General features: G+C 41.2%; 1 protein-coding gene across 1 annotated transcript in view; it reads left to right on the top strand.

The window, feature by feature from the left end:
- The window catches only part of LOC121866227 (1-phosphatidylinositol 4,5-bisphosphate phosphodiesterase classes I and II-like), a 111,868-nt gene that overhangs the window by 55,623 nt on the left and 28,450 nt on the right, over positions 1–27,795 (top strand). The window contains 11 exon segments of the mRNA XM_042365840.1: positions 1,718–1,851; positions 3,659–3,743; positions 16,077–16,177; positions 16,438–16,628; positions 17,071–17,217; positions 18,964–19,115; positions 19,535–19,699; positions 20,167–20,422; positions 20,851–20,880; positions 26,897–27,003; positions 27,659–27,761. Coding sequence (XP_042221774.1) covers positions 1,718–1,851; positions 3,659–3,743; positions 16,077–16,177; positions 16,438–16,628; positions 17,071–17,217; positions 18,964–19,115; positions 19,535–19,699; positions 20,167–20,422; positions 20,851–20,880; positions 26,897–27,003; positions 27,659–27,761 — 1,471 coding nt within the window.

The following is a 27,795-nucleotide window of genomic DNA, read 5'->3' on the forward strand; positions in this document are numbered from 1 at the left end:
CCCCTCACACTACCTCACCCCTCCACCCTCACCCCTCACCCCTCCCCCCTCCCCACTACCTCACCTCCTCCCACTACCTCACCCTCCACCCCTCACACTACTTCAATGATTCAGTTCCATATTCTGGAAAATATTGATATTCATGAGGCTGAGGAGTGTGTGTGTGTGTGTGTGTGTGTGTGTGTGTGTGTGTGTGTGTGTGTGTGTGTGCAGAAATGTTTAACACCACGACACATGTGAAGGTAATGCAGGTGTGTGAAGCGAGATACCTGACGCACAAGCTAAGTTATTCAGAGTGGCTGTAACTCGTGTGACGCAAGATAGAGGTGGCGGCAAACAGGTGTCTGTGTGGCGTAGGGAAGAGTGTGACGCAACAGGGTGTGACGTCTGTAGTGTGGTATGTATATGCAGTATATAATGTGTGACGCCACGAGGTTGTGATTTGATGATGATGATGATGATGGATGTGACGCAAGTTATGATGTGAATCAAATAATGATGTGACGCAGGCTATGATGTGACGAAAATTATGATGTGACACAGGTTATGCTGTGGCGCAGGTTATGATGTAACGCAATTTATGATGTGATGCAGGTTATGATGTGACGCAGGTTATGATGTGACGCAAGTTATGATGGACATATAAGACATACAAACACCATATCTTTCACAATACTTGACGCATGACGCAACACCTGGTTTAAAAACAATAATAATTCCCGTAAGTGAACAAAATGCCAAATTTATCAGAGTTGGGGTATTTTTTCCTCCTCTGGTATTTTTTCCTCCTCCTCCTCCTCCAAAAAGGGAAAGTAATGGTGGAAGAGGCGAGTGGGAGAGACAAGTGGGAGAGGGAACTTTTATGGGGATGAATGAGAGGGAAAGAGAAGTGGGGAAAATCCGTATTGTTTATGACTTAAGACTTGAAGTATGGAAGCACTTATGGTTGTGAGTGGGCGAGTGTTTGATGTGGGAGTGGGGGAGGAGAGTGTGGGAGGGAGAAGTGTGGAGGAGAGTGGAGACATAATCAGGGGTGTGGTGAGCAAGTGGTGTGTGTGTGTGTGTGTGGTGATGTGTGTGTGGTGGTGATGGTGTGTGTGGTGGTGGTGATGGTGGCTGTAGTAGTGGTGGTGGTGGTAGCCAATGGTGGTGGTGGGGTAGTGAGTGGTAGTGGTGGGGCTTGCTTCGCCCCAAATTTTAGATCTCATTTACTGAGACTTAACCGGGATATATCTCCTCTTTAGGGCGGGAGGTTGAGATGAGAGGACTGAGGTGAGGGGGTAGAGAGGAGGTAGAGAGGTAGGGAGGTTACAGTGAGAGGTAGAGAGGTAGGGAGGTTACAGTGAGAGGTAGAGAGAATAAGCTTAGGTAGAGACACACACACAACAGAGAGAGGGGCAACTCCCAAAGGCTCCTCTCCTCCCCCCTCCTGTATCGTCATTACCAGCTGTACACACATCTCCACTATCCCCGGACCCCCGACGGCCCTTAAGCTCTCTGACCGCTGCTCCTGGGCCCTTATCTATGTTACCAAGGTTTGTTAGCGATGTGTAGGCCCCAACCATCGTCTGTATAGAATGATACGGCCTTAAAAGCAGTGGGCCCCTAACCTAACCTCACCTCTCCTGACCTGACCTGACCTAACCTGACCTGACTTAATGTCTACCACCTCATACAATGCCTTACCGCCTCATAATTATTACCTTGTTGCTTACAGTTATGGGCGGACGAAATACTCAAGATGGCTTATAACCTGATCGCTACCAACGCCTCGCCCATCACTTTCCTCCACAAGGCGTACAACAAACTCTGTCTCACAGCTGATCGTCACAACAAAGTCTCTGTCAAGAAGTGAGTTACCCCCCAACCCCCTGTCACTCTTCCTATTAATGGTCACTCCCTGTCAATCTCTTCCTACTGCCGGTCACTCCCTGTCACTCTTTTCCTGCCCCTGGTTACCCATTATGAGCTCCTCCCCCACAGGTGCTCTTTCGACTCCTGGTTACCCCCTTATGAGTTCCCCCGTCACTCCTCTTACCTCTATTCACCCTTTATGAGTTCCCCCGTCACTCCTCTTACCTCTATTCACCCTTTATGAGTTTCCCCGTCACTCCTCCTACACCCAGTCCAGACCCTCAGAGTATTGAGGTTTAAATCTACCTTCATACTTATATATTGTCTACCCTTTATTCTATACATTACCTTAAACTTCAAAGTTATTTTCTCCTCAAATCTACTTTTATAACTTTTTTCTACTTTTTTATAAATCAATCTTACCTTCATTATATTTTGTCCTTGTATACTTTTAACTCCTTACTAATACTTTGTAAAGTTTCATTAACGCTTTAGTATATAATTAAATTTTATCGTAATTTCTAAATGGAGTTTGAAAAGTTTACCTAAAAGTTTATAATATTGTGTCAAGTTTTTTTTTAGTGGTAGGGTTTAAAGTTTTAGAGGAAAGTCCGTTATATGAAGTGAAAGTCCGTTATATGGAGTGGAGAGTCCGTTATATGGAATGGAAAGTCCGTTATATGGAGAGGAAAGTCCGTTATATGGAGTGGAGAGTCCGTTATATGGAGAAGAAAGTCCGTTATATGGAGTGGAGAGTCCGTTATATGGAGAGGAAAGTCCGTTATTGGAGGGTCTGTCAGATATGAAATCCTCCATCTATCCTTTCCATCCTTCGCCCCCCTCCCCTCCCATGCTACCCTTGCCCCTTCCTTTCCAACCTCCTCCCATATCAAGCCCCTTCCGTCCCATCCCCCATTACCATCCCATCCCTCTACAATCCTCCATCCTATGTCAGTCCCTTCCGTCCCATCCACTCCCATGTCAGCCCCCCCCCTCCCATCCACTCCCATGTCAGCCCCCCTGTCCCATCCACTCCCATGTCACCCCCCTGTCCCATCCAGACCCCATGTCAGCCCCCCCCTCCATCCACTCCCATGTCAGCCCTCCCATCCACACTTCCCATGCTCACCTCCCCTCCCATCCTCCTCCCATGTCGACTCCTTTCATTACATTCTCCTCTCTCCCATCCCTGTTTTATAATGCTTCCTTCTTATCTATATCCCATCTCCTCACTTTCCATCAACCGTGAGATACTTGGGAGCAGATTAAATCACTTAAGCATAAAGGATACAGCCTGATGGTGTGTGTGTGTGTGTGTGTGTGTGTGTGTGTGTGTGTGTGTGTGTGTGTGTGTGTGTGTGTGTGTGTATAATACATATTAATGAATAATAATAATTAATGTTTATTGAAAGAGTTTGGCAGCCAGGAAGGCAGGTGGTGTGTGTGTGTGTGTGTGTGTGTGTGTGGTCGATGGAGGAACCTTTTCCTTCTCATCATTTGCATTTTCCAATATTAAGGATGTGTGTGTGTGTGTGTATGTATGTATGTATGTATGTATGTATGTATGTATGTATGTATGTATGTATGTATGTATGTATGAATATGCGTGCGTGTGTATGTTTATCAGGCTCTCACACACTCTTTATCATTTTAAGCCAGTGTTCTTTAAATATACATACCTACAAGTGTATATAAATTAAACTAGTGGAAATTTATATTAATGTTTATATATTTGTAATTTATATTTTGATCTTGATAATTATAATAGAATGATTATAATGCCATGATATTGTTTACCTTTCAGTATTGTTAAGTTGTTTGCACGACACGGGGACGATAAGAAGCGAGTCGAGGTGGCGTTGGAGGCTGCTGGCTTGCCCTCTGGGAAGGTAAGTACCCCTGTGACTCATGTTGACTCACGCCTATAAATCAGTGAGTCATCTACACCTCAAACACTCATCATATCATATCTATTTACACACCTTCATATAGCTCTATGCTCATTGGCTACTACAAACGACCAATCACCGCCCACTAAACCAATAACACCAGCAGGACAATCGAATATATTGTCCTCCTGAACTACCGTCGGTTATATTGCTGTGCTGTTCAACCACTCACCTGTTAAACTGAATTAAAACCATGACAAGGCCGGGGCTGGGGAGTCAAGCTGGGGAGTCAAGCTGGGGAGTCAATCTGGGGGAGTCAAGCTGGGGTAACTATGGTTGATCGGAATATCTTGTTTTGTCCTTTATCTCTTTCCCCTACCTCTTCCCCTTCCTCCCTCCCCTACTTCCTCACCTCCTTACATCGACACCCCCTTTCTCTTTGCACCTCCCTATTCTCCTTCCTCCTCTACACTCCTCCCCTCTCCCCACCCTCTCCTCCTCCCCTCCTCCCCTCCCCCTCCCCTCCTCCCCCCAGGCATTCAGATGAGGTTGGTCCTGGCGTCCCTATGGTCAGACACCACAGGACCCCCCTCCTCCCCAACAAAGACGTTGGCCTCAGGCCCCTCCTCCTCCTCCCCGTTATCGTGGCGGGGCTTTCTCTCCCCTACCCCACCACCACCACCTACCTTCACCAAGTTCCCCCACCAGCCCCACAACCCCTCTGGTTCCCCCCACCAGCCCTGCCATCATGGGTACTCGCCAGCCTTCCCTCTTAATTCCTTGTGTGTCTTCCGTGTCTTGGGGCTGCCCTCCCTATCTCTCCTGCCTCCCACCATACCTCCACCCCATCCCTACTCACCCCATCCTTTCTCTCCCCATCCACCTCTCCACCCCCATCCACCTACCCACCCCCATCCACCTACTCCTCCCCACTACACTTCACCCATACACCCCACACTAGAGAGACCGTGTGTGTGTGTGTGTGTGTTTGTTGTGACGCTGAAACAGTTTTTAATCATTTTCAGGAAACCTTATGAGTAAGTGGACAATCAGAGCACACCCGATTCATTACCTTTTTATTAGGCACGTTTTATTAATTATTTTTTTTAATACGAATACATGCAATTTAATATATGTATAGACACGCACATATGCATACAATACATACATACAGATACATTACAAACATGCACACACACACGTAAATTACACACATGAAAACTGACAACAATTCCAATAGGCTCGTGTCTCCTCTTCCTTCATTAATTAAATGTTGTGTAAATAGTCACTTTAACGACCAGATGAGAAGGTAAATTAATTCTGTAAACCCTGTAATTTTTTTCAGGTATTTTTTTTTCTATAAAATTACTTGTTCCATTACTACAACTACCACCACAAATACCACCACCACCACCACCATAACCACAATTCAAAAACATCACCATAATCACCACAACCACACCATACCACAACCATACCATCACAACCACACCACACCACACCATCACAACCACACCATCACAACCACACCATACCACAACCACACCATACCACAACCATACCATCACCACCACACCACTACAACCATTCACCACCACCACCATACCATACCACACCACACCATACCACCATCAACAACCATCACCCACACCTACCACAACCATACCATCACCACCACACCCTACAACCATTCACCACCACCACCATCATTAAGAATATGTGTATCAACCCCACACCCCTCCACCCCCCTCCCCCTACCCTACCCCCCCACCTTGGCACGAGGGCGTCTGGCCAAACTTTGTCGAGTCACTTGGCTAATGCATATAAAATTCATTACGGCGGATTGTATGAAAGCAGAGACAGTGTGTTCATTATGCCTGGGTGAGGTACTGGCTGTTGACGTCACCATTTGGGGGGGGAGAGTGAGGAGAAGGGAAGTAGGAGGGGTGAGGGAGGAAGGGGGAGTGGGGAAGGAGTGGGGAGAGTGAGGGAGAGGGGGAGTGAGGGAGGTGAGGAGGAGTGAGGGGACTGATAGAAAGTTCAGTTAGGTTAGGTTAGGTTGGGTTAGGGGATAAGTTATATATAAAAAGTTCAAAACATAATTTAGAGAGCAGTAGCTGTGTATAGGGAGGAGGAGGGCGGGGAGGAGGAGAGGATCGGGAGAGGAGGAGAGAGGAGCAGGGAGAGGAGAGAGGATCCAGCTGTGATGAATGGGGAGGAAATGAGCAAGAGGAGACTTTATCAACCCCGGCAAGACGCTAAATTTAGTCGCCAATGGAAAGGAAGCGGAGACGACACAGCAACAATCATGTTTTTGAAGTGATGGAACTACTGTCTCACCACCACCACCAGCAGGGAGCGACGTGGGTGGTGGTGAGAAATCTCTCCTCCTGTCATTCTCTCGGCGAGCGAGCGAAGAGAGAGAGAGAGAGAGAGAGAGAGTGGACAACAAACACAAGATCTAGATATCCTTAACCTAACAAATTCACTCGATGCCTTTGACGACGATTTAACCTTTGACGACGATGATTTAACCTTTGACGACGATGATTTAACCGCTGACGACGATAGTTTAACCTTTGACGACGATGATTTAACCCCTTGACGACGATGATTTAACCCTTTGACGACGATGATTTAACGCGACGACGATGATTTAACCTTTGCAGACGATGATTTAACCGCGGCGACGATGATTTAACGCTGACGACGATGATTTAACCCTTTGACGACGATGATTTAACGCTTTGACGACGATGATTTAGCCTGACGACGATGATTTAACCTTTGACGACGATGATTTAACCCGCTGACGACGATGATTTAACTGACGACGATGATTTAACCGCGACGACGATGATTTAACCCTTTGACGACGATGATTTAACCCTTTGACGACGATGATTTAACCCTTGACGACGATGATTTAACGCGGCGACGATGATTTAACCTTGACGACGATGATTTAACCTTTTGAAGACGATGATTTAACCCTTGACGACGATGATTTAACGCTGACGACGATGATTTAACCCCTTTGACGACGATAGTTGCTTTGACGACGATGATTTACCCTTTGACGACGATGATTTAACCCTTGACGACGATGATTTAGCCCGCTGACGACGATGATTTAACGCTTGACGACGATGATTTAACCGCGACGACGATGATTTAACCCGGCGACGATGATTTAACCCTTTGATGACGATGATTTAACCACTGACGACGATGATTTAACCCTTTGACGACGATGATTTAACGCTGACGACGATGATTTAACCCTTTGACGACGATGATTTAACCCTTTGACGACGATGGTTTAACGCTTGCGACGATAGTTTAACCCTTTGACGACGATGATTTGCTTGTGACGACGATGATTTAACCTTTGACGACGATGATTTAACCCGCTTGACGACGATGATTTAACCCAGCGACGACGATTTAACCCTGACGACGATGATTTAGCCCGACGACGATGATTTAACCCTGACGACGATGATTTAACCCGTTGACGACGATGATTTACTTTGACGACGATGATTTAACTTTGACGACGATGATTGCTTGACGACGATGATTTAACTGACGACGATGATTTAACCTTTGACGACGATGATTTAACCCTGACGACGATGATTTAACGCGACGACGATGATTTAACCCTTTTGACGACGCCGATGTAAACAGCGTAAGAATACCTGAAAAAAATAAAATTCCTCCCCCCAAAATTAGGATGCAGGGAGAAAAATATATATTTGGGCTAATACGTAATTATATTCAAATGAAACTGCTTGGGAGGGCTCAGTGTCTCGTAAACTAACTAATGCCAGTAATAAGACAGCTTAATCTGGTTAGGTGGATAAAGTGACTCAGGAGTGGTTAAAAAAAATATATATATGGATGTCTGTGGTTAAAATAGGTTTTGGTTTATTTTACAAGTGGGGGAGAAAATGGTATATAAAATGATATGGTAGGATTTTTTCTTTTGTGGGGGGCGTGCGTGTGTGTAGCTCTTTTTCCTTCATTCCACTGCGTTGAATTGTAAGTCTTGGCTTGTTTGGGTTGAATTCTGGGTCTTACTTCTCGTGTTGTGTTCCCAGTGGCGTTCATTCTAAGCCTTTGTATTTCTGGCGTTCAAACCAAGCTTATAATTGCACGTTGGACCCCTTGACGTTGATTCCCGGCGTTGACCTTCACGAGGTAATGGTTCCTGGCGTGGAGTCATAATGGTGCTGAGATTCGGGTCTTCTGCTGTAGTGTGACCCACTTCTTCGGGAGCGTCTACGTCGTTAGCATGCTGGGAGGTGCTGAGTCGAAGTTCCTTGGGGAGAGAGGAAGGAAGGGTGGAGGGGTGGGTGGAAGGGAATAGTAGGGTGGAGGGTGGAGGAGGAAGATGGTAGGGTGGAGGTAGAGCAGGTTGGTAGGGTGGAGGTGGAGGAAGATGGTTGCAGTGGATAGCCGAGAGACAGAAGGAGTTTGGTGGGTGGGACGGGAGTAGGTGGAGGCGAGGAATGGGTGGAGGGGAAGAGTTTATGGCCAAAGTTTGAGGGTGTGGATGGGAGATTAGGGAAGTAATCTCAAGTTAAAGGGGGGAGGGTTATAGGGTGGGTGAATATTATGTAGGGGGAGATGATCTGTAATTGCTGTATGTGGGGGGGTGTGTGTGTGTGGGGTGTATGAGTGTTTGTGGGGGTGTATCTCGCTCTGGTCTGTTTGATAAATGTCATACACGAATTATAAAATAAATGCCGTACTATATTTAGATCATAATCCATACACGAGAACGTTCCATCATCCCTGGTTCATTCCATCATTCCTGGTTCATTCCATCATCCCTCCAACACTGCCCAACAACGTATAACACTAATAATATCGGATGGATCAATAAACCAGCCATAGAGGTGATAACAGTATACATTATAGACGTAAATATAGCTCATGGTGGCGGCGTTGTGTGTGTGTGTGTGTGTGTAGTTGGTGTTGGTGGTGTGGTGTTGTTGGTGTTGGTGTTGGTGGTAGTGTTTGGAGATATAAGCAGTGACTGCAACGGTGGACCAAGATGATTGACTACCTACCAACACACACACACACACTTGCTTGCTGGGGAACTCACACTCAATAAAACCTGATGTGTGTGTGGTGTGTGTGTGTGTGTGTGTGTGTGTGTGTGTGTGTGTGTGTGTGTGTGTGTGTGTGTGTGTGTGTGTGTGTGTGTGATTCCTGTTCAATCTTCTTGGCTGCCACTGGGCCAAAGATCTTGTGGTGGTGGGGTACAGGGGTGGCAATAACCTATGCTGGGGGAGGTCTTGAGGGTGAGGGTCTTGAGGGGTGAGGGTCTTGAGGGGGGTGAGGGGGGGGCATCGTTATCGGCCAGACACTTGGGATTTTCCAGCCTGACAGATGGAATCGAGGGCCGTCAACACCTCCTTGGTATGGGTTTAATCCCTTGATTTCCTTGTCATTTCACGTCACTCCTCCTCCTCCTCCTCCTCCTCCTCCTCCTCCTCCTCCTCCTCCTCCACCTTCTTGTGCGTTAACCATGAACATTGTATAACCCATCTCGTTGTTCTCTCGTTATTTCCGACTCTCTCTCTCTCTCTCTCTCTCTCTCTCACGCGTAATAAATGAGCACCGAAGTATAGATAAGTAATATAGCCAGAGATAGCAGCATCGTTCTGGATAGTTCTCTCTCTCTCTCTATATATATCTTCCAGGAGGTTCTGGAAACTCACTTCATAATAATATACAAGATTCGGGTAGTTTAGGGCGGCCATTGACGTCATTCCGGGTTGTGGGGTTATTTTTATTTTTTTTCTTATTCTTCTCCTGCTCTTCTTCCTCTCCTTTTTTTCTCCTCTTCTTCTTCTTTCTCTCATTGTTCTTCCTTCTCCTTCTTTTCCTGCTCCTCCGTCTTCTCTTTATCTTCCTCTTTGTTCTCCTTCTCCTCCTCATCCCTCTCTTTTTCCTCCTCGTATCTAGCGGTACATATCCCTTCTCCTCTTCCTTCTTTTCTTGCTCCTCTTGCCTTTCCTCCTCCTTGTCGTATTTAGCTGTATATAACCTTCCTCCTCTTCTCCTCTCCTTCTCCTCCTCTCCTCTTCTCCTCTCCCCTCTCCTATTTAGCAGTATACTTCTCGAGACTTCATCTCTGTACTCCTATATGTCTGCATTAAGGAAGATTCAGTCTGATCCAGTGGTTTTAACAAGTTTAGTTTCTTCTTTTGGTTTGAGTGTGTTTTAACGATGCATGAACATTAGACACCCTAGGTTATTTCACATGAAGATTAGACACCCTAGCACAAACCTACCCCCCCTCTCTCCCCCAGGTGACATTAGGATGATTAGTAGTCGAGTGAACCGATACTGTTTCATTGGTGAATTGAACCGAGATAGACTGAGAGGAGGCGGAGGTTCGAGGCTTCATTGATAACCTTCTTCTTTTTTCCTCTTTCTTCTTCTTCTCCTTCTTCTTCTTCTTCTTCTTCTTCTTCTTCTTCTTCTTCTTCTTCTTCTTCTTCTTCTTCTTCATGTCGTGGGAGATGGCGTAACATAGCGTGAAGTTGAAGGTCTCAGGGTCTCAGTAACACAGGGGAATTAAAAGGAACAGTAACATTGCCTGTGGGTAGGAGTTTGGTTAAGTAGTTCACTAGTAAAGGTGACAAAGTGTGTGTGTGTGTGTGTGGTAGATGGCAGGTAAGGGTAGTGCAGGTAAGGGTAGCCAATCAATCGGGAGGGTTCACCGTCTGTTTACACCGCCATCTTGGGTCATGGTTTGCACAATAAGACGTCTGGTCAACAAGGGATAGTGCTTGATATAGTGATTGACCTGGCCTCTCTCTCTCTCTCTCTCTCTCTCTCTCTCTCTCTCTCTCTCTCTCTCTCTCTCTCTCTCTCTCTCTCTCTGTTGGAGTTTATTGGAAGATAAAGTGATCAGCTGTTTCTCCCTTCCTTCCTTTCCTCTATTTCCTCCCTTCCTCTTTCTCCCTCTCTCCTTCTCCTCCCCCCCTCTCCTTCTCCTCCACCTCCCTCCTTCCTCCCCTCCCCATTCATGGCAGCTCCAACGTAAGGGGGTATAACTGGAACAATGTAAGGGAAGTGATGCATTTGACCTCAATGGCAGACTTGACGTGTGAGATAAATAGTGTTTCTTAATAAAATGGGATGGTGATGGTGTGGTGTGGGGGGGGGGGGATGTTGTATTTGCTTCTGAACTGGAAGAGATGGTGATAAAAGATCTTAAGGCTTCCTGGAAACTGGACAGAGAAATAGATATAACCTCTCCTGCTGGAAACTGGTAATAGAGGAAGATGTTACTGCTTGATATTTGTTACACTTGGGTACTTGGAAATTGTAACGGAGTGTGATAAATAATGTCACTTTTCCAGGTATAGTTAGAACAGTGTGAGAGGTGCTGCTGTTGTTGTTCTTCCTGGAAACTGGAACAGAGTGTGTGTGTGTGTGTGTGTGTGTGTGTGTGTGTGTGTGTGTGTGTGTGTGTGTGTGTGTGTGTGTGTGTGTGTGTGTGTGTGTGTGGTCAGCAGGGTAGAAGATGTCCTTGCTATAGCCGTGGTCAACAGGGCGTCCGTGATGCCGTCTGGCGGGCTATTAGGCTAATGCCACTCAGCCCTCCCAGCCCCCTCTTGCCCCTCCAGCCCCTTTTCACCCCTTCTCACCCCTCTCCCCCCCTCCCCCCTAGACCACTTGTCCTGCACGCCCTGGGTGTGTTGGCCGCCACGCTACTCACACGCCTCTTCACTTCAACCCACGCCTCTTGCCTTACCCCACGACCCGCCTCTCCTTCCTCACCCCACCTCTCTCTCCTTCCTCACCCCACGCCTCCCTCCTCACCCCACGCCTCCCTCCTCACCCCACCTCCTTCCTCACCCCACGCCTCCCTCCTCACCCCACGCCTCCTCCTCACCCCCACGCCTCCCTCCCTCACCCCCCGCCTCCCTCCTCACCCCTGCTCCTCCTCTTACGCCTCCCTCCTCACCCCGCCTCCCTCCTCACCCCACGCCTCCCTCCTCACCCCACGCCTCCCATGTAATAAAAACAAAATAGTTATCCCTACCTGGCTAAAGGCACAGTTGCGCTTGGAGGCTTAATCGGTCGGTTATCTTAATTTAACCTGAGACAGTGGATGAATTTAACGCGTGACAGTAGATGTATTTAACCCAACTTAAACTAACCCAACTTAAACTAACCTAACTTAACTTAACGTAACCTATCCTCCAGGAAGTGTTAGGGATTTTAATGAATCATCAGGTGAAATAAGCCGGGGGGGAGCACGCAATATTAAACTACCATGTAAACTATTATGTATTACCCTTAATAGATATCTGGTCATGTTTCATCTACCACCGTCAAAATAATAAATAAATTATACTTTTTTATATGAAGCTTAAATAAATACTGATGATTATTATAATCTTGTTGCTAAATACGGGTTTCATATTTTTACCATAATTTATTATTTCTCTTTTTATGAGCTATATATTAAGTGACTTTGAATAGCTGTCTTTGATGTTTTGTTTATATTTTTGTACTTATATTAGCTTTGTGTTTTGTTATATATATATATTTACTCATGACTTTCATAAGTAAATTATTGGAATGCTTTAAAGACATAAGTTATAGGGAATTTATCGAATTATATATCGTTATAATTTACCGAGGTGTATAGAGTCACTTTCATACCCCAAAGTTGGTGAAGTAATTGGTTGCACAAGTAATTTACTGCTGGTGAAGGAGGGAGGGAGGCTGCTGCTGCTTTCAACGAGCAACTTGTTGAAGCCACCACCACCACTAGTTTACCTGATAGTGGGTCCAGGTGCTGCCAGTTGCTCCTGATAACAAGTGGTGGCTGTATTGTGGTGACACGCTGGTGCTGCCCAATATAACTTTACCGCTCCCTTATCTTCCTTCTCTCCTCTCCGCCCGCTGTAACGCACTCCCCTCCCTCTCTCTCCCCTTCCCAGCATCTGTGTGTTGTTGAAGTGTGTGGGTGTGTGGGTGTTGTTGAAGTGTGTGTGTGTGGGGGTGTTGTGATGTGCCTGTGTGTGTGTGTGTAGTCTGTGTGTGGGGAAGTCGTGATGAAATGTGTGTGTGTGTGTGTGTGTGTGTGTGGGGTGTTGTTGAGGTGTGTGGGTGTGGGGGGTGTTGATGAGTGTGTGTGTGTGTGGGGGGGTGTTGATTGAAGTGTGTGTGTTTGTGTGGGGTGTTGTTGTTGTTGAGTGTGTGTGGGTGTGGGGTGTTGTTGGAAGTGTGTGTGTGTGGGGGTGTTGGAGGTGTGTGTGTGTGTGGGGGGGTGTTGTTGAAGTGTGTGTGTGGGGGGGTTGTTGGAGAATGTGTGTGTGTGGGTGTTGAAGTGTGTGTGTGTGTGTGTGTGGGTGTTGTTGGTGTGTGTGTGTGGGGTGTGTGTGTGTGTTGTTGGAAGTGTGTGTGTGTTGAAGTGTGTGTGTGTGTGTGTGTTGTGTGTGTGTGTTGTTGAAGTGTGTGTGTGTGGGGTTGTTGTTGAAGTGTGTGTGTGTGTGTGTGGGGGTGTTGTTCAGAGTGTGTGTGTGTGTGTGGGTGTTGTTGGGGTGTGTGTGTGTGTGTGTGTGTGGTGTTGAAGTGTGTGTGTGTGTGTGTGTGGGGGGTGTTGTTGGAAGTGTGTGTGTGGGTGTTGTTGAAGTGTGTGTGTGTGTGTGTGTGTGTGGGTGTTGTTGGGGTGTGTGTGTGTGTGGGGGTGTTGTTGAAGTGTGTGTGTGTGTGTGGGGGGGATGTGTGGGTGTGTGTGTGGGGGGGGGTGTGTTGTTGTGTGTGTGTGTGGGTGTGTGTGTGGGGGGGGTGTTGTTGAAGTGTGTGTGTGGGTGTGTGTGTGTGGAGGGGTGTTAAGATGTGTAGATTGTTGTTGTTATAGTTGTTGAAATGTGTGGTGTGATGTTATTGTCCGGGATTTGTAAGTGTTATTGTTAAAATTATGTATAAACATTTGTGTTAGTATTCCCCACGAAGAGGTTAAGTCATCGTACCTTCTTCATCATCACACTAATTCATTATCCCACCATCATCCTCATCACCATATGGATGATACTCTCAAAATTAATTAACTCCCCTACTATATTCATTTCCATTGAAATTATAAGAACATCCATCATTATAATTTTACCATCATCATACTTCCACATTAAGTCATTCTCCTTATAATTTTTACCCTCTATTATATTTTTACATCATATTCTTAGCCAGCCAATTGTGTAAAGGTTGATGGTGTATGGTATGGCAGGGTCTCCAGGGTACACACACACACTATAGGGTCCAGTGTTAACGTGGGCCAGAGGAAGGAAGACGTTACAAACTAAGTTATCACCTGTGGAGATTTCAGAACCTCGCTCTTAACTTCTTCTGGAGAGTTTTCTCACTGGACGAAACAAGTTGAAAGAAGACTACGTTTCTCCTGGACTGTCAGGAGCTTTTTTAAGAGAGTTTGGGTATGATGCTGTGTGTGTTTGTATGTCCTCTCATTGGCTACACATTTAACGCTATGAAAATACTCCCGATGACTATCTGGTTAATATTTGTGTAAAATATTTACGAATTACGATATAATGTATACAGCCTTAACAACATCAACCTAGAGAAGTCGACTTGTGAAAGAGACCTAGGGGTACTTGTAAGCCCGGACCTACGGCCTAGAAAACAGTGCGTTAATGTTCGAAATAAGGCAAACAGAGTATTGGGTTTTATATCTAGAAGTGTAAGTAACAAGAGTGCAGAGGTCTTATTGCAACTATATCTTGCACTAGTCAGGCCGCACCTCGATTATGCGGTTCAGTTCTGGTGCCCTTATTATAGAATGGATATAAATTCACTAGAGTCGGTGCAGCGAAGAATGACGAAAATGATTTCGGGACTTAGAAACCTTCCATATCAGGATAGGTTAAAGAAACTTAACTTGCATTTCCTAGAAAGACGAAGAGTGCGGGTAGATATAATAGAAGTATTTAAGTGGGTGAAAGGAATCAATAAAGGGGATATAGATAAAGTTCTTATAATATCTGAGCAGGATAGGACTCGGAGCAACGGATTCAAGTTGGATAAGTTTAGGTTTAGGAGGGAGATAGGAAGAAACTGGTTCACAAATAGGGTGGTGGACGAGTGGAACAAGCTTAGCAACTTAGTAGTAAGTGCGGGAACTCTGGAAAGTTTCAAAAGGAGGCTTGATAGATTCATGGATGATAGAGAGTGGTAGTAACTCTTGACAGGAGCTGCCATGCTCAGGCCAACCGGCCTATTGCAGACTCCTTATGTTCTTATGTTCTTATGTTCTTATTAAACAAAATTTTAAAGATACTTTTTTGAAGCTTGTGTTTACCTTTTAAAATCTTCATACAAATGTTCGCACTCATTTTTGTCATTTTGGTCTTATTGTCAACATTTATCTATTATAATTAAGAAGTGTAAGTTAAAGGTTATTTTTTATAAAGCTACACACACACACCAAGGTTACTGTTGTCCCTTATGAAGGCTAAAAAGTCAAAACCTTGTCTGCAGCTTAATATTTATATTGTATAAAACTGTCTGAAAGAACTACAAATCCAGGATACAATTTCTTTCTCTGAATTTTCCGGATACTGAGACTGGATATTATTTTAAGACTAGAATATTTTCTCTGGTAGATTTTAAAATATTGTTGATGCTTGGAGGAAGATGTAAAGTGCTCCTGGTCACGTCTCTTTCTCTCTGGATGCTTTTGAAAAATGTAACAATGAACAAATATGTAAGAGAATGTAAATTACAGTGAAAATTCTGTTTAATGGACTATTTAGATAGGAAAGTCCGTTATATCGAGGGTCCATTGGATGTGAAATCTCCATCTAACGAACTGTACAGTACTATATAGATATGAAAATCCGTTATAACAAGGGTCCGCTAGATATGAAACTCCTCATCTAATGGATTACTATATGGAGAGAGGAGTCCGTTCTATCGAGGGTTCACTAGAGGATCACAGGTTAAGTAAAGTGAACTAGAGACATTGTTTAAATAGCAGCTGAATTACATTTGATTTTTACGCTTATTCCTGTAAAACTTATCAACATGACATACTCTACGTCGATGTGGCAGTAATAAATGATCATACTCTTTTATTTACATACTGTAGTATTTACTAATCATAAAACACTGTAGAAAAAAAAATTGAAAACACATTCTAAAACTTTGCTTACATGGAGATAATAAATGACTAGTTAATAAATACAGTATTACAGTATTTTGCTTGAATAAACATAATCTGTAATCAATGGCAGTCATTTGATTAATAGTTATTTTATTTTCTTGTTTCAGACTGACACTGTAGGACTGGACAAAATTACCTGGGAGACCTTCCTTACATTCTATCACATGCTGACCAATAGACTGGAGGTGGAAAAGGTGTTCTGCTCCTTGTGAGTATTACTGTGATGTTGTGTGTTGTAAATCTCATAAGTTCACAAATTCATCCCAAAGTAACTCACTAAGTTCACAAGTTTATCCCTCCGTAACTCACAAAGTTCACAAGTTTATCCCTCCGTAACTCACAAAGTTCACAAGTTCAACCCATTCTCAGTCCCAAAGCTACACCAAATCGAGAGGTTCTACTGTACAGGTATAAAATTTTTTTCCAAAGTATACGTATAGTAAATACACTGCGATCATTATACTTCAGGACGGACCAGTCATACAGCGCGAACAAGAAGACCAAGCTACGAGGTATGACCGTGGAACAGTTGGTCACATTTCTGAACGAGGAACAAAGAGATCCACGCCTGAATGAGATCCTCTATCCCTATGCTGATGCTCCTAAGGCCGTGGAAGTCATCAGAGACTACGAACCTCACAAGGAAAACATTACAAAGAGTAAGTTTGGGAGACGGAATAAGTTCTGTAAAAAAAAAAAAAATACAGAGAGAGGAGGAGCAAGTACTGTCAGAAGAGGTGAGGTGAAGGTGTGTGCTGTACCATACTCAGAGCAAGTGACAAGCTCCAGTGGATTCAATAATATAAAACTTTATTTTAGATCATGTGCTAATTTTTTTTTTTTTTTTTGTAGAGAGAGAACAATGTACAGTATTTGATTTGGTAATTTGTTTAGTTCCACAGTCGTATTAATTGTTGTTTGTTACAAAATCTTGATGAAGTCAATAAGTTTGCTTTAGTGCATAGAATATAAGTCCAGTGAAGAAATGATGAGAAATATGTAGGACACTTTTATCCCTGTCCTGCCTTTCTCTGTGTTTTGTTGTCTCCTTACATGTTAATATACTTCCCATTGTAACTAAAGCATTCCATTTGTACCCAGATGTGTTAAGCTGCGAGGGGTTCCTTAAGTATTTGATGTCTAAGGAGAACACAGTCATGTCCATGGAGAAATTGGACCAGTATGAGGACATGGACCAACCTCTGGGTCACTACTTCATAAATTCTTCTCACAACACTTACCTCACAGGTATGTTCTACAACTGATGGGTGTCTGTATAAGTTTGAAATTTCATCCTATATGCTGTGAACTGTAGAAGTACAATTGAAGACTGTGATATAGTGTTTGTTAGTTAATAATGTCTGAGTAAAGGGCCTTGCCTGTTCTCCAGCAGCTCTTGTTAATGTAAGGCTTGTGATGTATAATTAAACTGAATGTTGGTTAACCTCAGCTCATTATTGAATAAATCGTCTTTCACCAGCTGTTACTGCATCATTGTAGGGATTTATTGTATAATGTACCATGTCAGGCTGTAAGTATAATATGCTAATTTATAAAAAGTCATAGATAAGTGTTCGTAACTCATCACCCCATACAGTGCTACTGCCTTCACCCTTAAAGTCTCCCAGTTTATTGCATGTTCACAGCCTTGGTCTCCTACTGTGGATAATTTAACAATAGTTCAGTACACTATCTTCAGATCTACTGACTTAAACAGTTAAAATTGAAGGCACTGGAAAGTGACACCAGGGAATTATGACATTATTCTATAGTATTGGTATATTAAGTATTGAACTGTATTCCAATTGTGATTTAGTTACTCACCTTATTTTATGTTTGTTGGCTTCTTTAGGCTACAGTTGTCATTGAATAGATGGAACAATGGTGGTCATATCCATATTGCTTAATCAAACATAAACACTGATATGTACAAACTTACCCTCCACCGAGAATGAATAGAAAAGAATAGGACAGAGATAATGTACAGAAAAGAGTAAGAGATATAAGCAGTAAGAAAGTTGGTTTTGATAAGCAATGCACTAACCAAATGATTACAGTATGTTAGAGTTTAGTAATGTACAGGAAATTGATTTATGGATCATGACGTGAGTTTAGTGTAAGCCCAAAAGGATCAATGAATTGGTCTATGTCTCCATGATGTGTTGAATTAAGGTGAGGTGATCACACTGTTCCCGGGATACACACTCGGGGACACGTGGTCTAAGCTTGACTGACCTCCTTCGACCTTGATTGGCGGGAGGCACACGTCTTGCCGCAATATTGGCTCTGATTGGTTGGAATTCGCTGTTTAACTTCCCATCTTCTATTTATTTTATTATTTACTAAACTCTGTACTGGATTCTCACTATCCAATAACTATTAGCGTTCATTATCTGCATTTATTCAAAGGTTTGCACAAATATTTATAATTTGCAGCAAGATTTTACTGAATAAAAATAATTTTACATAGTAAGCAACATTCTTATTGGATGAGAAGATAAACCTAGCTTCTCATTGGCTGATTATTCTCACGTGACATTGATGTTAATAGTTTAATTTACGTTACCATACTGAAACATACACCCTAGTTCAATATCTTTATTCAGGATACTACTGTATGTATTATTTAATTACTCGCACATGTGTTTATAAGGCTTTAGCTATATTTTAATTTTTTTGTCTGTCATCGGTGCCTTGATGTCGTGACATAAACGGTTGAGCCAACACGCCATTTTCATACACTCATGTTTCCTCGTTAATTGTTAATACTGTACACTGAGGTTTGCATCTCGTTGACATATCTTTGTTCAATAAATGCATTTATTTATAATTTACACTTATGTTTAATGATTTTAGCTTTGTTTCATTTAGATAATGTGTGGAGAGGACATGGTGGTCATTTTAAACAAACTGGCAAGTCGGTGATTGCGGTCGAGATGATAAATTCTCGACACCTACACTGATCATCATTAACCTCAGCCTTCTGATCTCCAGGCCACCAGTTCACGGGCAAGTCCTCAGTGGAGATGTACAGGCAGTGTTTGCTGGCTGGCTGCCGTTGTGTTGAGCTTGACTTCTGGAATGGAAGGTTGGAAGAACCAGTCATTGTTCATGGATTCACACTGGTGCCAGAAATCAGTGCCAAGGTCAGTGTCAGTCTGTAAGGGTGTTAAGTGGCATGGTAAAAGTAAACACTAAGTTTGTGTTTAACTTCATTGTTATTGTAGGAAAATTGGACACTATTGAGTAAGGCAGTGTTTACATTTCTAACACCAGGATCTTAACACTTATGGGATTTTCATGTGCAAAATTGCGTATGATCTAAATTATCGCTTGAAGAGGGGGCGGGGCATCTTTTCTCAGCTGGGAAAAAACGCGCTAGAGTAATAATAAATAGTTTAACCCTTCGTGTATGGGGTCGCCTCTAACCTGAATAAAATAATCAGACGTTAGCCAAATAAAATACTGTATTAGAAGTGGCATCCCCTTATTGAAATGGTTGAGGAGTTTTGTTAATGATAGAATAAATTATTTCTGACTAATGGATGTATTTTTATTTTTGCAGGAAGTGATTGAAGGTATAGCAGAGTCGGCCTTCAAAACATCTGAGTGGCCTGTAATTTTATCTTTTGAGAACCATTGTAACCCCCGACAACAGGCCAAAATTGCAGGGTACTGTAGAGAATTTTTTGGTGATATGCTGCTGGACAGTCCGCTTGAAAATTACTTGGTAAGACTGGTTCCATGTGGATGTCTTATGATAAGATTTTAATGCAGTATCTAGGGGCTGTGAGACCTGTGAATTATTGAATGCATAGTATAATATACTTTTATCTCAAACACCCAATAGAATTATAATATACATCATCAGTATTTAAGATAGTTGAAGATACAATAATTATAATGAAATATCTTTTTAGAATTAATGAAAAATAATTCAGAACATCATAAGAAATACTTTACACAATAGAGTACCATATATAATAAACATTATACAATAAAAATAAAAGTATTCCTCACCTTTCTTAATTGTAAAATGGTTAGAAATGAAGGTTTGATCCTAAAATCACAGTACTGTACTGTACAGTATACTGCTGAAACCACGACCACATGGCCTAGGTATAAAACTTCCACTAAGCCTAAGTCTCATACATGGCAGAGATTGTCTTTGAACCGTTCCAATTATCTTACAAACAGCTCGAGCCTGGCCACCCACTTCCACCGCCATCAAGTTTAAAACGCAAAATTATAATTAAGAATAAGAAGAAACATCGCACCCACCATCATTCCAAAAGAAACACACCGGGAGGCGACTCTCAGTTCCACGTTGAGCTTAACCAGACCGGAGAATCGAGACCGACAGAGATGCAAGGTAATGGTGAGATCCCGAGGCCACTGCTAGAGAAAGAAGGGTCAAGAGAGTCATCCGAAGAAGAGAATGAAGTAGCTAATGGTAAGTGCAGTAAGATACTTAATAGTGTGTATTTTAGTATGAGTATCACATCTATCCATTACTAGTATATACTGTACACACTAATTTTTAGCGTGGGTTATTTTGATAATCCAGATATTGCTTGTGTTGGCAATAGACCCTGAGAAATTATTTTAGGTAAGGCAAAAAGAAACATTAATATTCATATCAGTTTTAAAATCCATATTTATATTTTAGCTTATCCTTGTTTAAGAATGAAATTTAAATTTATATAAATATTATGAGAAACAATTATAGCAATGATTGTCCTCTTGTCAGTCTGGACGTCATTCAAGTAACAACTCAGGAAATATTCTTTTGAATTTTATTTTCTAGTTCACCCAAATCTTCTGTACTTTGTTTATCATAATCTGGGTTAATCTGGCTAATCATAGTAATTTCCGACCTAGCCTTTCCCCACCTGGTGGCCAGGCTGATAGGTAAGAGTTGCACAGTGATGTGTAGTGTTACTTACCTTATGTGCCACAATGATGGAGTTGGGAGCATGATAGTGCTATTAAGCTTAGTTTTGTCTTAAAGTTGTAAAAGCTGTACTGGTAAATATTATCCAAGCTTTGTAAGGTAAAGAATGAAATGTTTTTGAAATGTGGAAAATGATCAGGGTTAGTTTTATATACAGTATGATGAACCTAAAATGAAAGTTATGGAATCATTTTGGAATCTGAGGCTCGCTTGGCACCACACCACTCCCGTGTACCATATGTGAGTCGGTCACTTGTGGGTCATAGTTGAGCATCGTCTTGTGGGTGAAGTTGGCAAATAATAATTACGCAAAATGAATATATTCTAGAGGTTAATCCTTAAGGAGTAAAATAACGTTCACAAAGTGAAGTTGATTGTGTCACATGTTGCCTTTGTCTGGGCACTAAAGGCACCACCGAGTTAGTCGTATAATGAGGACATATCAGATTAAACCATATGAGGAGTTTGCTCTTATTATGAAGACCGGCTTCAGTTATGTGGTGTACTGTACTAATGTTTCAAAACATGTACTGTACATTACATTTTGTTTGACTCTTTCACCTTTACTGCCAGACATCAACTTATAATCAGAATCTGATTTTCATTAAAGAATATAAAGTACAGAATCTAATAGTTCTTCTGTTAAACAAAGCGAACACTAGTGCACCATTTTTTAGTTAGGTAACTATTATATTCAGTATAATAAAAGGGTTGTGGAGTGATGTTAGTGCAGATGAATTACAGGTGTAGATAAATAAATAAATGTACAGTATGAGTAAAGAGACCGATTTATTTCTACTGAAAATGTATTTTGATATAATTTGATCATCTTTTGAAATTTATGTTGGAGATAAGAAACACCGACCATTATGTTTACATGGTTACAAACTGGCAATAGATGGAAATGTGTTCTTTTACCAAGACAGCCATATTGGTGTTGTTTTTGAGGTAGCAGGCATTTTGTTTCTTTTAATAGTATCTAGCACTATCAAGTTCAACTCCATGAGCTATGGGACAAGCAGGTTCTGAATTTTAATCTAAGAAACAATGTTATTTATGAGTTGCTTAGCGTCGGATATCACAAACGAGGTAAAAATAAATCCACGTGCGAGATTTCTCTGGTCAGTATACGTGCACCTGCTTATTCCTAAAGTTTCACGTGTATTGAGTACCCCAGTATTTACATTAACCCCCCTTACCTATATATATTACTAAACTTTTTCTCCTAGAATGTTGCTGTTACTCTGTTTTAGCTGATTTCTTGATATTATTCTGTTGTAACATCTTTGGGAAGTTTTTCTTGCATACTGTATTGTGTGTTATTCCATTATTTGTTGCCTTCATGTGCTTTGAGTCGGGATATATTCACGTTGTCACCGTATTGTGCATCGCTACTTCTTATATATATAGATACTTGGTAATGTTAATGTGAGGCGTAGCATGAGGCAGAAACTTCCCCCCGTCACTGTATGTCACTCCTGATCATTGACAACCTGTGATCCTTATTAGCCCAGAACTTTGGTAACTTGGAATTTTTTAAGTTTTATTGTTTGTTATTTGGTTTTAGTCTCAATTGATGACATAATATGCATAAATAATTAGTTAGCAGGAATAAAGTACACTGTATATTTAGTAGATTTTTAGTAAGATTAACTAAAATTTTTTTATTAATTATTTAGCTACCAAAGATCAGGAGTGATATGGGAATTTCTTAAGGTGAATCATAATATAAATGCTGAACACAGTTGCACAAGATATATATCATTATGTAATTAGTTATCCTTCTGTGTGTGGGAGAAGTTACATACTTATATGTAAATGTATGTGCATACCTGTGCCTTTATATCTTCGTTTCCAGAGTTCTGTACAAGAAAATAATAGTGAACAAGAGGATGAAACATTACTTAGTTGATTTATAATAATGACTATGCATGCCACAAAATTAATTTACCAAACTTCATGTTTTGAAAAAAAAAATCCATTTGTACTCTGGCATGTGATGTTTCCTTAAAAAAATTATAGAATTGTTAATTGAAATTTTCACTTGGAGGATATTTGTGGTTTCCACTTATTTATATTCTGTTGTTGTTTTCTCTGTATCACAGGTGTTTGGGGGTTGTCCAGTATTGATTCATGTGGTGTAAGGTTAATGATTTGATATTTGTATTACTCAGAAACTACTGATGATCGGTCACTGTAAGCAAGTGTTGAGAATTAAAGAAGAAAATGGCTATCACTTTCACCCTGGCAGTTCCCATAATAAAGAGCTGCTAGTTTTAGAGTTTCTGATATTCATATATTTGACTTTAATGTTGCCAAGATCGATGTTTTAATCCATTAGGAACAGTAGGTCCAATAAGAACCAAGTTCAACCACTCAACACCTGATAATTGCCAAGGTTACTGTCCACCATCTTGGTTTCAGATCAGTCCACCATTTTTAATTCTGTTCCTCACCAAAAGATACTAATGGAGGACTTTTTGAATTGGCTCTTCCATTAGGTCTTATTTTTAATATATTTTCCAATCTTTGTAAGTCCAGACTAATCTGTATGCTGGACAGCTGGCTTTGGTATTACACCTCATTCCAAGATCTCTTTGGCATTGTACCTCAATTCACTTTCAATTGTGATGTTTTGGTATTGTTAGGATTGGGCTTCACACTCCTGACCATCAAGCTTGATGTGATTCAGCTTATGTCATCTTGAAAATCATTACCTAACTGTTTGTTTGGGGCTCGATAGATGACCAGGTGTGTTTAGGAGGTCAATTTGCATGGTAAATCTTCCATTCATTATTCTTTGACGACTTGATGCTCTTAGAGTACATATATAATTTTCAAATAATTTTAAACCATTCAGGACTTCTGGAGGTCTAGGATTAGCTTAGTTAAATTAGGTTTGGTCACAGATGAGCCATTTTAAATTGATAAGGGTGGAAATTGTACCCCAATTCAAGCTGAAAATGAGGTTAGGTTAATTTTGGGTTTGTGTTTGTTTGATAACCTCAGAAGGGGAGGAGTGGACAGTCACAGTTTGGCTCTTACATGTTTGATCTGGTCCTGCTTCCTGTTTTTATCTGATTTAATGTACATTCTTGTTTGTGAAATTTATATGAAATTATTTAGAAATATTATCTATTGTTATCATAACCATTTATGAAAATAAAATCTCTTATGATTGAAAATTATTAACTAGCAACTACTGTACTGATCTAAACAGTGGACTTTACTCTCCACCTTAGGTGATTGTGGAAGCCGGATTTATCACTACTTACCCCCCCCCCCCTCCCGCCCCCTTGCTGGTCAAGTTGTATCTCAGTCAGCTCACAGTACAGTAAACAGAAAATTTGAAATTCATTCATAATAAATACCTTACACAGCACAGGTACTGTATTAAAAAAATATGGTTGGGGTTTGTATTGTAAATGTTTAAATGTAACACATGATAAGAGACTGAAATCTAAACTAGACTGCCACCCTCACTGTATGAGAATTATATCCTATATCTGGCAACCCCAGCTGAAACTTTCTCACTCGACCACATAAAAGTTGACGACTGTCCATGTGAAAAGGCTTTGATTATTTAATTTTAATGAAAAATCCCCAGTTACATAGATGACCACAGAGTTTGATGTTAGGTGAGAGATGCCTACCACCCATCCTTATTTGATTAAGGCAGGTAGAACTTCCATTGTAGAAATCACATTCCCGAAATCATATTGAAGACTTCAAATTTGGGGATAGGATTTGTGATCAAGATCTTGTATGGTTAATCTGAGTTCAAGTGAAAAAAGTACATGTCGTTGACCGATGAACTCCCATTGTTATTAAAGATCGGTATCAGCTGGACAGGTCATGGAGATGCAGCCATGTCCAGTCTTGGTATGACCTAAATACTAATTGTAGATAAAGTATTTGAAAATTGGTATCCTGAAGCTGGAGACAAAACCAGCACTAGTCCCAAATGGAAGAATTAAAAAAGATTATTATTATTATTTATGTCTTGCAAATTTCTAGTACAGTAGATAATTCTGAGCTGTTTACTAGTCAGCATAAAAGACCTGGGAGGTTGGCAAGTGTCTGAGTAACACAACACCAAGCTACTGGACACTTGGCAAAGTCAGTGAAATGAGATAATAGATGATGAATCTCACCAAGGTATGTCTTAAAATTGCCAACAAATGGGAAGGTCTCAGTCGTTGGTGTGAGATGTGATATTGTACCAGAATGTGTGATCAACTGAACTTGTGACTTTTTACTTATGGCTTCAGGGGTTACAACTGTGAGGTGGGACTCTTGAAACTCTTTAACCAGTGACTTAATAAATACACAGACCTTTGAAGCAGTATGGCCAACCAAGAAACTTGTGGGTCATGTCTGAAATCTTGCATTACCCATAACAGTACAATACTCAATATCACTTAAGGCTTAAAACAGAAATTACCAATCACTGCTATTATAAACTGCAAAATGATGAAGGAAGTGGATCAGGAAGCAAATTACACAACATAATGAAAATTACTAACAAGTTTGGAATTGTTTTATAATAAATAGTGTCTAACAGAAATGTAGTTTGGTTGGTGATGCTTCAGCCAGGATGGACTAGCATAAAGATATGAAAATATTATATGAACATTTCCTGCAACTCTGGAATCTCCATAAATTCTGCTCATCAATATTAATACGTGTATTATTATTTTGTATTCTTGTTCCGTGACAGACTTGGAGGGGTTTATTAAGGAAGGGAAGTTCATATTCTGATATGACCACTGTTGATGGTGTTACTATTATGGAAGTGATAAATTTTTATGTTGAAACACAAGACAAGATTGTTCCTTAAGTTAAAAATGTATTACCTATAAGATGCTCCTTGTAGCTGTTGGTGACCAAAAAATTTTGGCCATCTGTCCTTCATTAGGTGGCTTGAGTATGAATGCTAATTTAGCCGTCAATAGGACCCTGAACACTTTGGTATTAGTGGTTTGAACTAATTTAAGTACATAATAAATCTCCCCAAAGTTAACTGTACCTCTATAAAGGGGTAATTTGAAACCTACGTGTGCAAGCTTGTTCCAAAAAGTATCATTATGGAAGGATCCAGTGAACTTCAAAATGAACACCAAAAATAATGTGATTTCTCCTGAAATCTTATGGCCAAGCCTGGAACTAGGTGGCTTGGAGGTCTCCCAGGAAGGGATGAGGTTCAAGCCTGGAAGACCTGTAAGGGCATCCCAGAGAACAGGCAGCGTACTGTTTTTTTATTTATTTTTTTTTTTTTTTTATGTCAATACTTGTACCAATATACCTCTTTCTCCTTCCAAGAGGGATAAAACCTGGGCTACTAATTACTCTTATTTAGGTCTATTGTTGCTTTTGGAGAGAGCTTGTAGGTATAAGTACAGTATTTGAATTAATCCTAGTCATTACTGTAATTTCATGGACTCCTGGGTTCTAGACTGAAGTCTTAGTGGGTGCATAATTATACTCAAGCTGACTAGTTCTGGACTTGGCCATAATTTGTGATTTCAGGATAAATCCTTCTTTTGGCAGTTGGAATTATGTATACAGTAAAAGAGACTGTTGAAATTGCATTATTTTACCGGGAAATTATTATTTTTAATGGTGTCGGTTACTGTACTCTGCCATTTCAAGACCTGCTTGTCATATAGTAATCATTAATATGTCACATTATTTCTAAGTGGAATTAAGTAAAATTGTAACAATTAAGGACTTGGCCATTTTGGTGGGAAATTATTGTTGGCTAACTAGAGGAAAGTGATTATGGAACACCTGAAATGTTTAGCAGTGGAATGTGCATTTTATTGGCTTGTCCTTATACTGCGTCACTCCAATTGATGCATTCAAGAAACTTCTTGAATATATTGTTAATTAAGTTGTATAATTTTTTGTGTATGCTCTCTACTTTATTTTACAAAACACTGGTGGCTAATTTTGGGTGCATTCCTTTAACAGGAGAAATACCTGATGGAGGACCTGAGGACGTTGTAAGTTCAAGTTCTGACGAGGAGGAACTCCCACTCACACCAGAGGAAATTCATGAACGAGATATATCAAGTCCTGTAAGTGGTTCAAATTAATATTTTAGTGGTAATAATATTGCTAGCAAGCAAAAGAATTGTACAGCCATTTTCCACACTTGCGTGGGTTATCCCTGATTATCTGATAACAGCTCACCAGCAGCGTCTCTCATCTGGTTCTTTATTTACTTTTTGGTTTGATAAAATTTATTCATGTGGTTTTCCTTTCCTTAGACTTTTTTTATATAGGTTTAGTACAGTAATGTCTGTTTAAAGAATTTGAAAGTCCACAATGTGTCGTAAGATTCAAAGTGACAGTGAATGATAATGCGTATTTCAGTTTTCTATTGTGATATTTGGTGATTCCAGCTACCTGTGCAATTATTAGTTAGGGAAAGAAGTCTCATGATAACAGGTAACAACAAACATTGATATTTATGGGTTTTTTACAGTAAATTGAAAATATCCATATAAGCAGCAGTGAGGTCATTTAAAAATTACTGTATACAGTATCCCTTATTTTATTTGTTTATTTATTTATTTATTTATTTACATTTTTGTCCCATAGATTCTCTCCACAGGTCTAGATTTTTCAGTCAAGCCTTTATCACAGTGTACAGCTGATATGTACATATATACCAGATGTCCTGTATATCCCACCTGCTTTCAGTACACACTGAGGGTTTTTCATCCTCAGGGCCACTGCGCCGCTGATGCTGAGGAGGAGGCAGGAGCAGAGATATCGGCTCTAGTCAACTATGTACAACCTGTGCACTTCCATTCATTTGAGGCCGCAGAAAGTGAGTTAACAGTAGATGACCATAGTTAAAATAT

Source organism: Homarus americanus, unplaced genomic scaffold (genome assembly GCF_018991925.1).
Source record: "Homarus americanus isolate GMGI-L3 unplaced genomic scaffold, GMGI_Hamer_2.0 scaffold46974, whole genome shotgun sequence".
In the NCBI taxonomy this organism is placed as follows: domain Eukaryota; kingdom Metazoa; phylum Arthropoda; class Malacostraca; order Decapoda; family Nephropidae; genus Homarus; species Homarus americanus.